General features: G+C 31.5%; 1 protein-coding gene across 5 annotated transcripts in view; it reads right to left on the bottom strand.

The window, feature by feature from the left end:
* LOC139485366 (transient receptor potential-gamma protein-like) overlaps nucleotides 1–16466 on the bottom strand; it is a 116437-nt gene that overhangs the window by 54839 nt on the left and 45132 nt on the right. For all 5 annotated transcript variants that reach the window (XR_011655302.1, XR_011655303.1, XM_071269804.1 and 2 more), the window contains exon 2: nucleotides 12453–12932. Coding sequence is in view for 3 of the 5 variants with exons in the window: in XM_071269802.1 (XP_071125903.1) it covers nucleotides 12453–12932 (480 nt within the window). In the remaining 2 variants the exon portion in view is untranslated. The remainder of the gene's footprint in view (nucleotides 1–12452; nucleotides 12933–16466) is intronic.

Raw genomic sequence — 16466 nt, forward strand, 5'->3', positions numbered from 1 at the left:
TGTTTTTGCATACAACATTGCCACTGCAGTACAATTGATTTTGCATAAAATTGATTGCCATTGCAATACAATTGATTTTGCATACAACATTGCAATTGCAATACAATTGATTCTGCATACAACATTGCTATTGCAGTACAATTGGTTGCCACTGTAATGCAATTGATGTTGCATAGAACTGATTGCCATTGCAATACAACTGATTTTGCATAGAACTAATTGCCATTGCAATACAATTGATGTTGCATAGAACTGACTGCCATTGCAATACAATTGATTTTGCAATGATATGCAGCAGATTTTGCTCTCTGCTTCCTATTGCAGTTGCTGTGTCCATGACTGGTAATAGTATGTGTATAGTTATGAGATTCATAAGAATTCTTAATGTATTTTTCACTAACTTTTCAAGCAAATTACATATTACATAGAATTTGGTTAAAAATTGAGACTTTGAGTAATTATAACAAACAAAAATTGCCTTTTAAGACAAATAAAAACTCTGGAACATCCATTTTAGAAATCATCACATTAAGGGAGGTTGTATTCATAATAATAACATTGTACGGAAGTTTCATTGCTCTATTTGTTCAGTGTCATATAGGAAACATGTCTTCATGCGAGAAATAGATAACTATAAGGCCATAACCATAAAAGAAATTGTTTTTACAAAAATACAATTTGTTTATTCTTCCAGTCTAAAATCCAAGATAATCACAAAAACATTCATAGTATCTGAAGAAAAAAAATTCCAGTTTAGAAATTTGCAAATTCAATATTAATCTTTTAAACAATTTTACAAAAGTTAAAAGGAATTTTTGGTACTATTTTTTGGAGTCAAATACAGTTGAACAAATCTTAGTAACCTTCCTGCATCTATCTCAAAGTAAAACAGTTTCAGGGGTAAATACAGATAGTTAATTTCAATGGGAGGAAGTGTTAATAGTTCAGGTCTTTCATTGGTAGGAAGTGTCAATTGTTCAGGTCTTTCATTAGGAGGAAGTGTCAATAGTTCAGGTCTTCCATTGGGAGGAAGTGTCAATCATTCAGGTCATTCATTGGGTGGAAGTGTCAATAGTTCAGGTCTTTCATTGGGAGGATTAAGTTTCAATCATTCAGGTCTTTCATTGGGAGAAAGTGTCAATCCTTAAGGTCTTTCATTGTTAGGAAGTGTCAATATTTCAGGTCTTTCATTGGGAGGAAGTGTCAATCCTTAAGGTCTTTCATTGTTAGGAAGTGTCAATTGTTCAGGTCTTTCATTGGGAGGATTAAGTTTCAATCCTTAAGGTCTTTCATTGTTAGGAAGTGGCAGTTGTTCAGGTCTTTCATTGGGAGGATTAAGTTTCAGTCCTTTAGGTCTTTCATTGTTAGGAAGTGTCAATTGTTCAGGTCTTTCATTGGGAGGAAGTGTCAATAGTTCAGGTCTTTCTTTGGGAGGAAGTGTCAATAGTTCAGGTCTTTCTTTGGGAGGAAGTGTCAATCATTCAGGTCATTCATTGGGTGGAAGTGTCAATCCTTAAGGTCTTTCATTGTTAGGAAGTGTCAATTGTTCAGGTCTTTCATTGGGAGGATTAAGTTTCAATCCTTAAGGTCTTTCATTGTTAGGAAGTGGCAGTTGTTCAGGTCTTTCATTGGGAGGATTAAGTTTCAGTCCTTTAGGTCTTTCATTGTTAGGAAGTGTCAATTGTTCAGGTCTTTCATTGGGAGGAAGTGTCAATTGTTCAGGTCTTTCATTGGGAGGAAGTGTCAATAGTTCAGGTCTTTCTTTGGGAGGAAGTGTCAATAGTTCAGGTCTTTCTTTGGGAGGAAGTGTCAATTGTTCAGGTCTTTCATTGGGAGGAAGTGTCAATAGTTCAGGTCTTTCTTTGGGAGGAAGTGTCAATTGTTCAGGTCTTTCATTGGGAGGAAGTGTCAATCCTTAAGGTTGTTCATTGGGAGGAAGTGTCAATAAGAATAAATAGAGATGTGGGTATACTTAAATGAAACAGAAATCCTATAACTGGAATAGACAAGAAAATCAGCTGGTCCTAAAATAGATTTAGAACTGACCATGAGCAAGAAAATAACTTTCTTCTACTTTGCAATATTGCTATTACGGTACACTTCGTAATGATGACAAAAACACATGCTAAATGCATAATAGAAACAATTAGAAATTTACTGCAGGCAAGCTAAAACAAAAGCACATATCATCAAACATTATGCTTTAAGCAACAGATAACATTTATTGGTAGTTGAAAATACATTTCTATATTCACACAGATATGATATCCTTTGCTATTATTCAGCTGTAATTCCCAGCAAATATAAAGTAAGGGGCCAATTTTCAAGGGGCTCCAATTCAAAATAAAGAAGGGGAGGGTGTTCCAACCAAATGGCCCCAATCAAAAGCATTGATAGTAAAAACAAGCAGGTTCTAACCCCCAGATCCACCTTTTCCCCGCCCCTAATACATCTGCCACTGACCATAACAAGTTCTTGCTACTTGATACTGTCTGAATTATGAAAAATTTATTTACATCAAGATAATTTACAGAGTTTCTAGAAAAACACTTCATATCTATAATAAAACCGCTGTTTCAGACAAATCACAAACAGAATACCTTGTATTTAAAATCTTTTATCTAATTATACATTTTTATGTGATATCATTCTGGAGAAGCCCTAGCTAGCTGTGATGCTGATTTACAAGATTATTAAAACCAATAACAAAATATTAGCATTAACACATCGCTGCTTCAAATAAAATCAATAAACAAGTATTCAGTATGGTTAGATATTACAGAACAGGTTCTCTCTGCTATTTGCATCATTTAAAACTTCAAAGTCATATTGGATCGAGAGAACTGAACTTGTCATTTAAAAACAATCCTTATAGAGAATAGATCAGCCTTTATTTCATTTTGTTAAATACTATAGCATCAGCTTGTCTGGACCAGAACCATGAGTTCTATAAAGTCAAATCAAATGCTACAAAGAGCTTAGATATAAGATGATGTGGTATGAGTGCCAATGAGACAACTCTCCATCTAAGTCTCAATTTGTAAAAGTAAACCAATAAAGGTCTAATTACAATCTTCAACATAGAGCATAATTTTGACTCACCTGATAACATGCACTTATTTAAGAATAACCCCGCCATATATATACCCAAACCTTGAATTCAGTTTGCATGAATTTTCATATTTTCCCATGTTGAATTTCAAATTGCATCTACCCCTGATAGTGGCTATGTTTTTCAACTTACCTGAATTTAAGAGAGGAAATATTTTACCAGAATGTTCATGCATGTTACCTGCCAAATTTAGTCTGACTGATGACCAATTAGTTTCAGACAAAAAATGAGCTTCCTTCAAGGTTTTAAACGAGATTCTTTTTAACATCAAAGCTGCCACCCTATCAAGGCATTCAAAGAGAGTTTGTCTCAAAGTTGTCTTTCTTTAAATGTTATGCAAACAGATGGCATTATAGTTTTAGTACTTAAATAATCATTATCAAGACTTAATGCCCCTGTCAGGTATTGTTTTACACAAATTTCAAAACAGTACAATAAAAAGTAAAATCACAAAAGTATTGAACTTCAAGGATAATTCAAAACAGAGAGTCCCTAAATCAAATGGCAAAATCAAATGATAAAACACATCAAACGAATGGACAACAACTGTTATATTCCTGACTTGGTACAGACATTTTAAAATGTAAAAAATGGTGGATTGAACCTGGTTTTATAGCTAGCTAAACCTCTGACTTGTATGACAGTTGCATCAAATTCCAACCTTATTGAATTTCTTATCCTGTGTAAATTTACACCTCATTTACTAAGATCTGACACACTCTGTTTTGATTTCTGTATTTTCATATCTAGGAATTTATTTTTCTGCAGGAAAATAAACCAATGCATGATTGGTTTTTCAAGGAGAATTTAATTTGCCATTGAGTGAACTCCACAGAGAAAAATAGCTATATATACATGTATATATTATTCAGTGGAACAGTTCAATCAGCCAAAATTTAAATCATTAGGTGAAGACCAATTGAATATGGGGAAAGGTTTTTCTAATTGAGTCCTTAATTCAGACCATAAAAAGGGATTGTTTTTAATTAAATATTAAAAAATTGTATATTGTTCTCAGCCTCAGGTTTCAAATAAAATTTCTAATTTTAAAAGTGACAACAAATTTTGGAATAACAGCAATAATTAAAATTTCTGCTCTTTACAGATTTTCAATATTTTATTTCAAATGCATCCATCTTTCTTATTGCTTTTTAACTGGTGATCAAATATACTACAAAATAATGTGTTTTTCAGAATGATATTCTCATTTTAAGGGACCAAGTTCAGTGAGCATGTTTTGGGCAATAAAACACACTTGATTTAGAACAATGTTTACAATACCTGCACGAGTTGAGGATATACCAATTACAAGGAACTAAATGTTTGTTGTCATTATAATCATTCTGTACAAATAAAACCTGTGTCTAACTGATTGTATATTATTATTATCGCACTAAGACCCAAGTTATTTATATTATCTCCCTATGACCCTAGTTATTTATATTATCTCAGCTTGACCTTTATAAGATTAAGACATTTACTTCAGGAAGAATCGTTAAAGCAATCAACAGAAAAACGCTTTCATTCTTTATACAAATGTTATTTCAACATACTGGTTTTTTTTCTCTCTCTATAGGTGAATTCTTCAGATAAAAGTCAGGTTGAGGATGTAAATTAATTGGAGAAGCGTGCAGGGAATCACAGATGAAAGCTATTTGACCTTAAACCTCATTTTTAATAACTTGCTAATAGCATAGGGTTACTTGCACTTACAATTTTCTTTTTCACATTATTAATGCAATAAGCTTTTGACAAACTCACACCTATTCCATAGATTTCATAGGTTCTGTGATTACCCACAAATCTACATGTTCTGTATGATACAAATTTCTGTTAGGCTTGTAAATAGATATAAGAAGATGTGGAATGAGTGCCAATGAGACAACTTTCAATCCTAGCATTTTTCCACTATCCACTAAAATTGGCGAGAAAATTGGTTCCCAAAAAATTAAAGGAATTTACTTTAATTAGCAACTTAGGACAAATTTTAATATAACCAATAGAAATGATAAAGAGTGTTTCGTCCCAAATCATTTTTGAAATGTACTCATTTATTCTGTAATGTTATAACCCTTATAATTACATTGTATTGGCCACTGGAAAATCAGCAAAAAATTATCAACTTAATATAATTACATTTTGTACTTAATTCACAGGATATAAACATTTTCTGACCAAGGCAAAATTAAAAGATTTAGGTAACACTCTTGTATATAAGAATCTTGTAGAGATGATAATCATTGTTTTTAAGTTAAAGCTTAAAAAATAATGCCTTCAAGTCTAACTTTCTACATTTAGCAGACTCTAACCTGATACAAAAATCAATTAATTCAACAGTTAACAAATCCTTACTGAAATATCAAATCAAGCAACAAGAAATAATGGATGAAATAAACTCACAGTTAAACTATTGTACTTTTAACATCAAATTGTTTTGATACAAAAGATATGATCCTTTGAAAAGAAAAGCAATGATGTTTAATTCTTTTTGAAACCCTCTGACATTGAGGATGGCAGTAGCAGAGCAAGTTTGTTGACTTCAGCTTGACAAATATATGTACTATAACATTGAATAAATCACATATATTGCATGCCATTTATTACTTAAATTTGCATGAAGAATTTATTATTTCATAGAACTGATGTGAAGACACTTGAAGAATGGTTACATATTTTCGATTGAAGACTAAAATCAATCACTCTTCTGACAGAATCTTGAATTTCTATGTATACAGTTGCCACTTATAATATAGCTTAATTGATATTACTTAAAATGGATGTTCTCTTGTGGTTAGCATGTGGTTAAATACAAATGTCTTACTGAAGTCTGTTAGCATAGTGTCTTGATTCTGTTATCATTAGAGTTTATTTGATAGAACTTAATTGCTCTTAATTAAATAAACACTTTATAATAAAATTGAGAATGGAAATTTTGTATGTTTGAATCTCTTTTCTGAATTTATGAACTCTAAAACCTAAACATTTGAAAGCTATTGATGTGATAATATTCTGCAATGATAAGTCACTCAGCTACATAATACATGTATGTGAGGGGATAGGACATTTATCGGGACTCCAGGATCGGTTGTATTTAAGCTCAGGATTTTGGGATTGACCCTTTCGGGATGCAGGAATTCTTTTATCGAATTTCGGAACCTTACAGGATTTTGTGTTTTTAAGCTTAGGATTTCGGGATCAGGACCCCAGGCAATCCTACACCCCTTCATGCGCGTGATTAAAAAGTTCATCATCTTAGATGAGATTTGTATCACATAAAAATCCTATTCTGAATATCTGATTTTTCATTTCATTCACTAGCTTATACAATTTTATTTCAATATAAAATTATGAAGATTTGTTATGATTGCCAATGCAACAACTCTCCACAAGAGACTAAATGACATAGAGGATAACAACTGCAGGTCCTCGTAACACATCAAAGGTTAACTATTTTTAGCCATTTTTTAAGTCATATATATAGAAATCAAAGACCTGGTAAAAGACAAAAGGCAATGGCAGAAGGTGAGCCCGCCGTGATGGCTGCATGATTTCAATATCATTTGGGAAGTTATGAATTTACTTATTAGCATTTCTTTTTAACCAATGTGAATAAAATAACAGTCAATATAGAAAACAACCCCCAAAAATATAAATTAAGATCATAAAAAAACCCACTCTTAAGTTAGAGGTGACACATTCAATCAGCATACAGTTTTCATTATGGGGAAAGCTCACACTCTCACTGGTAAGCTCTTAAGAAAACGCAGGTCAAGACACTGGTTGTGGATGCAATTTTACACAAAACACAAATGATTAGCTATAGGTACACATGACCTTATCTGATGCAATATATTAATAATATGTTATTTCATATAACAGACTGTCTCGGTTCTTATTCTTAGAAATATCAGACTTCAGAAGACCAGGAAGTGATATTATCTAGATTTGATTGGAAATACCCTACGGACAATTAGATACAACATCATTTCTTCTACTTGCCTAAATTAAATGGTCCTAACAAAATTAATGGTTTTTATCAACAACATTCAAGTGTTGTTAGTTTTTTTTAAAGCAGTAAAGTTCTCTCAATAACTCTCCATCAAACTATTAATAATTGGAGATACAATACTAAAAGGAATTGATTTGTAGCCAAAATATTTAAGTGAAATCATTAATGATTGAACTTTTTTTAATATCACATGAGAAATTTGAAAATAATGTGAGGCGCAGGACACGAAATTATAAATTTTCATGTATTCAACAACTATTGATCACTTTGAAAATATATAGTGAGGAAATTATCAAAAATAGTAGGTATAATAAAATAGCAAGAATATCATTTTACATATTTTCCTTTTTTTGAATGACATGAGTTTGCAATAAAAAAAAATCTATATATAACAGGCTATTATTTGAACTTGGAATTATCTTTAATTATGGAATTTGCTTGATTTCTTGTTATTGAAATTTTTAATAAACTCCATGTTTATTCTGTACTGAAATGTTCTGTGCTGCGCACAACACTTTCTATTACAAAGAAAATAGTGTATTTTCAATAGAATGTACTGTGCCGCGCACAACACTATCTAACCAAAATACATTGTATGGAAAGTGTTATTAACCGCTCAAAAGATTATAATACCAAATAAACATGGAATTTATTAAAAAATTTAAACACAAGAAATTATGCAAATTCCATGATTAAAAAGAATTCCAAGTTCAAATAATAGCCTGTTATATGTCATTTATAATTAAGTACTGTCACTGCTACCTTGCTAACCTTTATTACACATTTTGAATGATTTTATCTCTTCTCGCTTACCAAGCATTTTTTTTAAAAATCTAATTCGTTGATTTTTTTGGGAGAGGGCACTGGTGTTACTAAAGAAAAATTTAGTGAATATATCGGATCTTTCTAATGGCACCAAAACTAACTCTCATCTCTTATATTGACAGTTTACTTAAAAAGTACCCATGAACCCTTCATTATACTCTTACAATATCGAGTACACTTTATGATTGTTTACAATGAACCCTTTAGAATGTCGTACAATTAGTAAAAAAACAGAAAAGATATTATGCAACGACATAGAAGTACACATTTCCTCCCTAAAAACAAAACATTGAATAAATTGACCAGAAATGTAAACTCAGTGACACTTAACCACATCAATCAGTTATTGCCATTTTCTTTGTTGCTCCTAGATTCATTGGAACAAGATACAGCAGTAATTTGTAAGTGGAAAAGTTCCTAACGAGGAGATGATATTTGACAACCTTCATTTCCAAGACATCAATCACCATTACTGCATTATTTACTCTTTAAACCAATCAAGTTAAAAGCTGTTAATGTGCACAAAACAGGTAATAAAAGGACAATATTCTAAAACCACTAACAAACAAGTCAATCATCCTGAATACTAGGTTAGGACTAACTTCAATTTATAGATTGATTCTACTACAGGATATTTCAACAGGTTTGCTAAATGGCATTTTTATTACTGTAAACACAAATTATATTCATGGTTTCATCACCTCAAATTTTCAATGTTAAAATAATAATCTTTTCTCAATATATACTAAATGTTAATGTGTCTACCTATTAACTTTTTTACTACTTTCAAATGACTGTTTCATTAAATGTGTACCAATATTTTTACAGTACTGGTGTATGTATCTTATGGAGTCATGTTTACTGTGCTTAAAATATGTCAAAGAGGTTCAGAAAATCAACAGTTAAAAAAAAAACTGAAGTCTGAACCCATTCCTTTGAGGTTACAATGTCAGATCCATTCAATGAAGAACTTAAAGTGGCAGCAAAAAAGGATCCACTTTCATTAAAATGTTTATATCGTGATAGTCCCCTTTTATAATTAGATTCTCTGTATGGCACTTCGTATGGCTGCTCCTATTTCTATGAATACTAAATTAAGATTTTTCAAATTCTTGTTATATGTAAAAACTTATTTGATATATTTTACATATCTCAAGAGATCTTCCATTTTTTTCTGAAATCTTAGTATAAAACTTGAATGTGCCTAACATATAAAAAAAGATATCTAGGTCAATAATGAGAGAGCCATTCCTGACAAGTGACAGGTGTATATCAGTTTGGTGACTGAACATTTGTTACATACAGACAAATTAGCATTTTTAAATGTTGCAAATATTATCAACAGTCATAACAGTTTTTTTCTAGCTCAACAGATGTCTTTAAAAAAATTAATAAACTTATGAATAAATGTAAATGTCAAAGAGCACAACTCGACATGTGCACAATTATATTTTGTTAAACATCAAAAAGACATCTTAAGATCATACATTATATGTATTTCTTTATAGTTCAGCTGTACTTCTATTTTTCTTTTTACTGGTTAATTCAAAACCAGTTCCAGGGTTAGAGTAATAGGAGATACAATAGACCAAAATGGAAAAACATTGGCAAGCCTTGGGATGAAAACATTTTTTTAATTTTTTTATGACATATCTTTTGATCAAAGCTCTCCCCCTAAAGTCAAGGCTAGATGTGTTGAAGGCAGTACTTTGACCTATAATAGTTTTCTTTTATAAATTGTGATTTGGATGGAGAGTTGTCTCATTTGCACTCATACCACATCTTCTTATATCTATAGACTGACTAGTTGGGTATCTTCTTTTAACTAGATTGGTAACTATTTTTTTAGTCATTCCACATCCATCAATATATAAATTAAGGACTGGCTGATATTTTATAATGTAGTTTAGCTGTAATGTAAATCCTGAAGAAAAGAACTAGAACGAAAACCAATTAAATCAAATATTATAATAAGTTTATAAATCAATCAAAGATCAAATGATGGACATCATCCTATCACAATTCCATTTCTATTTGACAGAAAATAGTTGTGTTTCTGTAATAACATATAGATCTATGTCAATGGATGTCATGACTCCATTTCCCTGTCTAGAAACTACCGACTGTAGATCCAAATTCTTAAGCCTTCTTCCTAGTTGTAAGGCCAAAATAAATAATAATGGTATAAAGGGTAACCTATTTTTTATTGCCTCAAAATGCCTTCCATTTAGTTTTTTTTGTTAGTAAAAAATCTGCAATAAAAAATCTGTTTATGCCTTATCTTAAGATGCAGATCCAGGATTTTGAAAAAGGGGGAGGGGCAGCAGACCAACTAGGCAACAATCAACATGTTTAAATGGAACATGTATTAACCACTTGTAGCTCCCTACACCTCCTAAATCTGCCTCTGCTCACCCTTACAAGAAGAAACTTTTTTTTTTTCGTTTGTCCTTAGTATTAACCAACCTTTTGTCATTTAATTATAAAACAATCTCTTGAGTAAGAGCCATTACAAACAGACTGTCCAAGCTATACTTAAGCCTATTATAGAGTTCTTTTGAGTTTCCACAGAGGACGACAACATATCTGACAGCCATGGAATCAGGATAATCATACATATTAAACAACGATTGTAATGGAAAAAGAAAAATCAGGATATCAATTACATTTCTTTCCTGTTCGTTCTATGAAATAATTGCTTTCTGATTATTGCATACTTATGACTGACTTTGTCCTTGGTCAGGATTTGAAAATCAAGATTATTCAAATATATTTATGACAAATCTTTCTATATAAAAAAGAAGATGTGGTATGATTGCCAATGAGAACCCAAAAAGTCATTCTGGATGAATGATCAATTTCTGTAAAAAAAATATTGTGTAAATATTTTTATGAATATATCTGAAAATACTTTTTGTGAAGTAGCAAAGACTGTTTGTAACAACTATAATAATAGTTTAATATGTGAATTAAACCAATGTAATGTATTAGTTAATTTTACTGAATATTATCCCTGGGTATTCAGTGGTAGTTTAACAGGGAAACTTGATGAAATGCTGTACACCAAGTTTAATTGTTAAACAGCAATATGTGCAATAAAGAATCAATTAGAGTGAAAAAAAAATTTTAAAAAAATGATTGCCAATGAGACAACTATCCACAAGAGACCAAAATGACACAGACATTAACAACTATAGGTCACCATACAGCTGTGCAAAAGAGCAAAGCCCATACCCCATAGTAAGTTATAAAAGACCCCGATATGACAATGTAAAACAATTCAAACAAGAAAACTAACAGCCTTATTTATATAAAAAAATGCTTATTTATAATTTTTTCAAATTATCATTATTAATCTTTTTCTGTTTTATATAATATTTGTTATTGGTAGCCCAAAATGTCTTATACCCTCAACCTTAGCATGAATTAAGATAAACATTTAATTGCTGTATTAACCTTTGAAGACAATGTTTTAAACAAAGAATTAAAACATTCACATCGGATAGGATAAGTGTCACAAATTAAATAAAAATCATAACAGTGATTATAAGTCCCCATACTCTAATAATAATGCTGGAAAAAACTCTTTTTTAGCCGTGGCCTTGCCAGCTTAATTTCAACTTGAGTTTGAATGTCTGTTTGGTATCTTTTGCCTCTCCTTTATTTTAATGAGGATTTGTGGGAAATGATTTTTCCCAAAACAATCCAGTATTATTTCCATTGATATTTTAGAATATACGATGAGGTTATAAGTAGGTTTATTATTCTATAATTTCCTCAGATATAATCTGGTGTAGCAACTGTGACAGATATTTTACATACTCATATTGATATTCATAAACAATGTATTGATATTCATAAACAATGTCCTACTGGATTTTTCACCTAACTGAACTGAAGTATCAATGACCTTGAGGTTTTAACCAGCATTTCAAAGGAGAAGGTTCTGAAAGTGTTGATGTGATGTCACTAGAACTCAGGGCCCTAAAAATTTATGAAGTTTAAGAGTACCATTATTGTTAATGTTTAGCAAATCTAAAAAAATCAGCAAAATGATAGCACATTCCTTTTTTTTTTGTTACGTACTGTCACTTTATTAATTGTGTACTTTGATGGTAAAAGTCATTATTTTGGTTTAAATTTGGAAAAATGTGATAACTGAAAACTTAGGCAGTATGCTGCTGCATGATGCACGGAGTTTGTTCTTCTGTCTATCTCACAATGCTCAATATGGTCCAATATGGATCATATTTTGGTCCAATTGTGTGTGCAAATTATATTTGGCGAAGGAGAGGATATCCCTTAAAATGCATTCTAACATTACATAGCTGAATAAAAACTGGAGTAAATCAATTGTTTGCAAGCTTTATTGTGTGGATTGAGACCAGATATGGATTAGAGTCTTAACCATGTTTTTTTCAAAAAAGTTTTGGTTGTTGTGCTGCAAAAAGTTTCTCAATATTTCTGAAAATGGCTTTCTATATGTCTACAATCTAATTGTCTTACCTCTTCCCCTTTAGTAGCCACCTCATGATTGAGTAATAATTCCACAGCCTCTACGTTCTCCTCATTAATAGCCTGTAACAATGAATCACCTAACTCCACATTATTACTCAATAACAATTCTATCATTTCTATATTCTCATTCTCAATGGAGACAAGTAAGGCCGTACGTCCTAATGGGTCCACACAGTTTATATTTAGTCCAGTTTGTAGACCCAAGTTTAAATATTGCCTTGTAGAAGGAATGTCCCCTCTTTCTACGGCCAAAAGATATTGCTTTTCATCATTTGTGAGATCGACTTCTTTACGAACGACACCCATACCGAGACTATCCTCTTCCATATCAATACCTAAATCATCATTGGCTCTTGACGTTGTCATCAAGGTCTTCCGATATTCGTAATAGACCTTGTCCATCTTGGGGTCTTGTGTGTTGTTGGACAAGTCTGATTTGGAATCTGACCCTGAAACTGTAGACAGTCCCTGAAAACAAAAACAATATATTTAAAATCTATACATTTAAAATACATTATTGTACTGACATTTCATGCACTGTGTCATTAAATATTATTACCAATTTCCTCTGTTCATTTATCCATGGTTAGCACTATTATAGATATATATATATATAGAAAGGTCATCTGTTATATCTTGTGAAATAAACTAAATTATTTCAAATCAACCGAAAGAATATCTTTTCCCTGAATATCCTGTTAATTAGCAAGTTCTACCATTTTACAGACTATATATATATAGACTGTATAAGCTATTTTGACAGACTGGTGCTTTACTTATAGAATAAATGTTCTGACTATAATTAGTTAACACATCTACATTTAAATCTTATTTCAACCTTCTTCTATATTCGTTTTAGCTAGATGACTGTTTATACTCTTAAACTCAGAATTTATATTGCAGTAATAATTTCATTTTTTTTGTTGTTGGATAAATATTATCCATGAAATTACTGTATAAAAGATCCCAACAAAAATCACCTCCAAGACTGGAAACCACAATTTGAAATCTCCTGGAAAACAATTAAAGAGACAAAGGTCGAAAGCTTTGACCCTAACATAAATTTATGCTTCTGCAGCAAATCCATTTCTGCAAGGGGTAAAAGTTCAAAAGCACTTTTGTCAAAGAGTTATCATGCATTTGACAATATTGACAATATAAAGGTACTAAACTGAGTGTTGTGTCACTGTGTGGGCATTGTTTTCTTGTGGGAGACAATAACACCCGCTCAGAGTTCTTGACTGTCTTTACTAGAATATACATGTATTCATAGTATGAACAACACTTGTTCTAACAAATCTTATGATCTAATTCTATTGTATGCTAAACTGATAAGAAAAATGTTATTTACAGTTTGTTTTGCTGAAGTTAGTATAAATGGCTTATAGCAATACTTTATAAGATAAGCCATTTTGATTTTATTTTTTTATTTTTGGTATTTTAACACCACTTTTAAGCACCTAATTTCGTGGTGGCCAGTTTTTATTGTTGGAGGAAGCTGGAGTGCCCAGAGAAAACCACAGACCTTTGATAGGAAAACTGACAATCCTTAAGTCAATTAAGATTGAAGTCGAGTGCACCGGCACATGCGAGGTTGGAACTCACAACCTTGGTGTTGACTGGTAAGTAATTACAGCAGTAACTACTTAGACCACTTGGCCACCAATGGCCCCTTAAACTATTTTGATCATATTCAATTATTGGTTGAATTTAAGAAGTAAGAAAAATTATGCACCCTCATCAGAAACATGCATTTTTGGGTATATGAAAACTGTGAATTCATATATTTTCATGGATTGACAAAATTCAATTTTTGTAGCAATTTGAATTTTTGGTTGTGACAAATTATGCATACAGGCCTTATGAATTTATGATGATAACTAATTTGTCTTTTGTAAAACAATTAAATTTATAGTTTAACTATAGCAAGGAATTCCAAGAAAAAATTGGTATCCCATAAATAAGGATTATTTCTTGTAGTTCAAATCAAACTGAGTTAATCTTATAATTAGACAAGACATGAATTTTGCGAAATTTGTCTCGTAGTATAATGGTCCTCCATACCAGGTGAGCTATAAACTACAGACTGCAATATCGATATTGCATAACTTGAATCAAATTTTTTCACTCAAATAAAACATTCAAATACCTTAAAGACCAATGGTGTTGATCATTAGCTGTAGAAAATAGCTGTTAGATCTACATCTAAACAGCTTTTTTTGTCACATCAATGAAAACAAGTATATGACGCAATTCACAGTATTTATCAAGTTATTTTTACAATCTTGTGGTTCGATAACCAGCAGCAATCATACGAAGCATTTTTTTTTTGCTGAATAGTCAATAAATAACGTCACTATTGTGAATGATCCTTTAAGCATGAAACCTTATCTAGTTTCTAAAGTCATTATGTTCTCTGGCCTAGACAGACATCTTGTATTAAGCAATTCACTTCAGCATATTTACACAAATAAAGTTGCATAACTATGGTAAATTATTTCAATTTTTTTCAAAATCACTCAACATTTTAAAAGGGAGTTCCCCTTTCATCAATCAAAAAACATCCATGTTAATTTCATGCAAATCCATCAGAGACTTGATATGGCAAAACACTAGAAAAAAATTATGTTCAGACATTAAGACTCGTTCATGACTCTACAATAATGGCAAAAAACATGATGTCTTTTCATCATTTCTTAAATACTATCTCACAAAATCATTGAGTGATGGCTGCCAGGCCCATGATCCAGTTTCAAATAGAACATGTATATTCAGAACAATCACTTCTATCAAGAACATATATAAAAATCTAAAAATATTGACTCTGATTATTGCCCTTTTGATCTTACAAGAAAACACTGACAGACGTATGATAATGTTAATTGGATTAGCATGTATTATCTAATATTATATATTATACAAAAATTTAGTGTTTAGATCAAGTGATAACAAATTTCTAGCTGATACTCGCTGACCTTTATTATAACACCTATTATATCTATATAATACTAAGTGTCACAACGCTTTAGCAAAGACTCACCGACATGATAAATTAAGTGTACAATGTCATATTTACAGGTATTTTTCTTTTGACAGCATCATGAACTGTACAATGAATTCCACAACAAGAATGTGTCCATAGTACACGGATGCCCCAATCGCACTATCATTTTCTATGTTCAGTGGACCGTGAAATTGGGGTCAAAATTATAATTTGGAATTATAATTAGAAAGATCATATCATAGGGAACATGTGTACTAAGTTTCAAGTTGATGTAACTTTAACTTCATCAAAAACTACCTTGACCAAAAACTTTAACCTGAACTTCGCACTATCATTTTCTATGTTCAGTGGACCATGAAATTGGGGTCAAAACTATAATTTGGCATTAAATTTAGAAAGATCATATCATGGGGAACATGTGTACTAAGTTTCAAGTTGATTGGACTTCAACTTCTTCAAAAACTACCTTGACCAAAAACTTTAACCTATAGCGAACGGACAGACGCACAGACGGACGAACGGACGCACAGACACACGGAGGAACGGAGGCACAGACCAGAAAACATAATGCCCCTCTACTATCGTAGGTGGGGCATAAAAAGTAATAAAATATTCACTTTTCTGTTTAAGAAACTAAATATTCTTTTTCAAACTGTGTTTTTTCATTAGGAGTCATAAATATGCTCAGTTTTTTCCTCCTACAAAAGTAAGAATTTTCCAGTAAGAAATATGGAGTAGTTTTTGAGATGGATAATAAAACTTTAAACACAGGGAGACAGCCTTGAATGATGTAAATTTCCCAATTAAACATGTGTGCTGTAATGGAGTAATGTGCATGGGTAATACTGTATATATGTATGAGAAATGATGGGCTGCTTTTAAATTGTAATTCATATCATAACAGATGTATTGGAATGTATAATGCTCTCAAACTCTTTATATAGCTTATAATCTTTTTTGGTGCAAAACCATGTATGGTTCAAATGGGAAAGAGAAAT

This window comes from Mytilus edulis, chromosome 8 (assembly GCF_963676685.1).
Source record: "Mytilus edulis chromosome 8, xbMytEdul2.2, whole genome shotgun sequence".
NCBI lineage: Eukaryota > Metazoa > Mollusca > Bivalvia > Mytilida > Mytilidae > Mytilus > Mytilus edulis.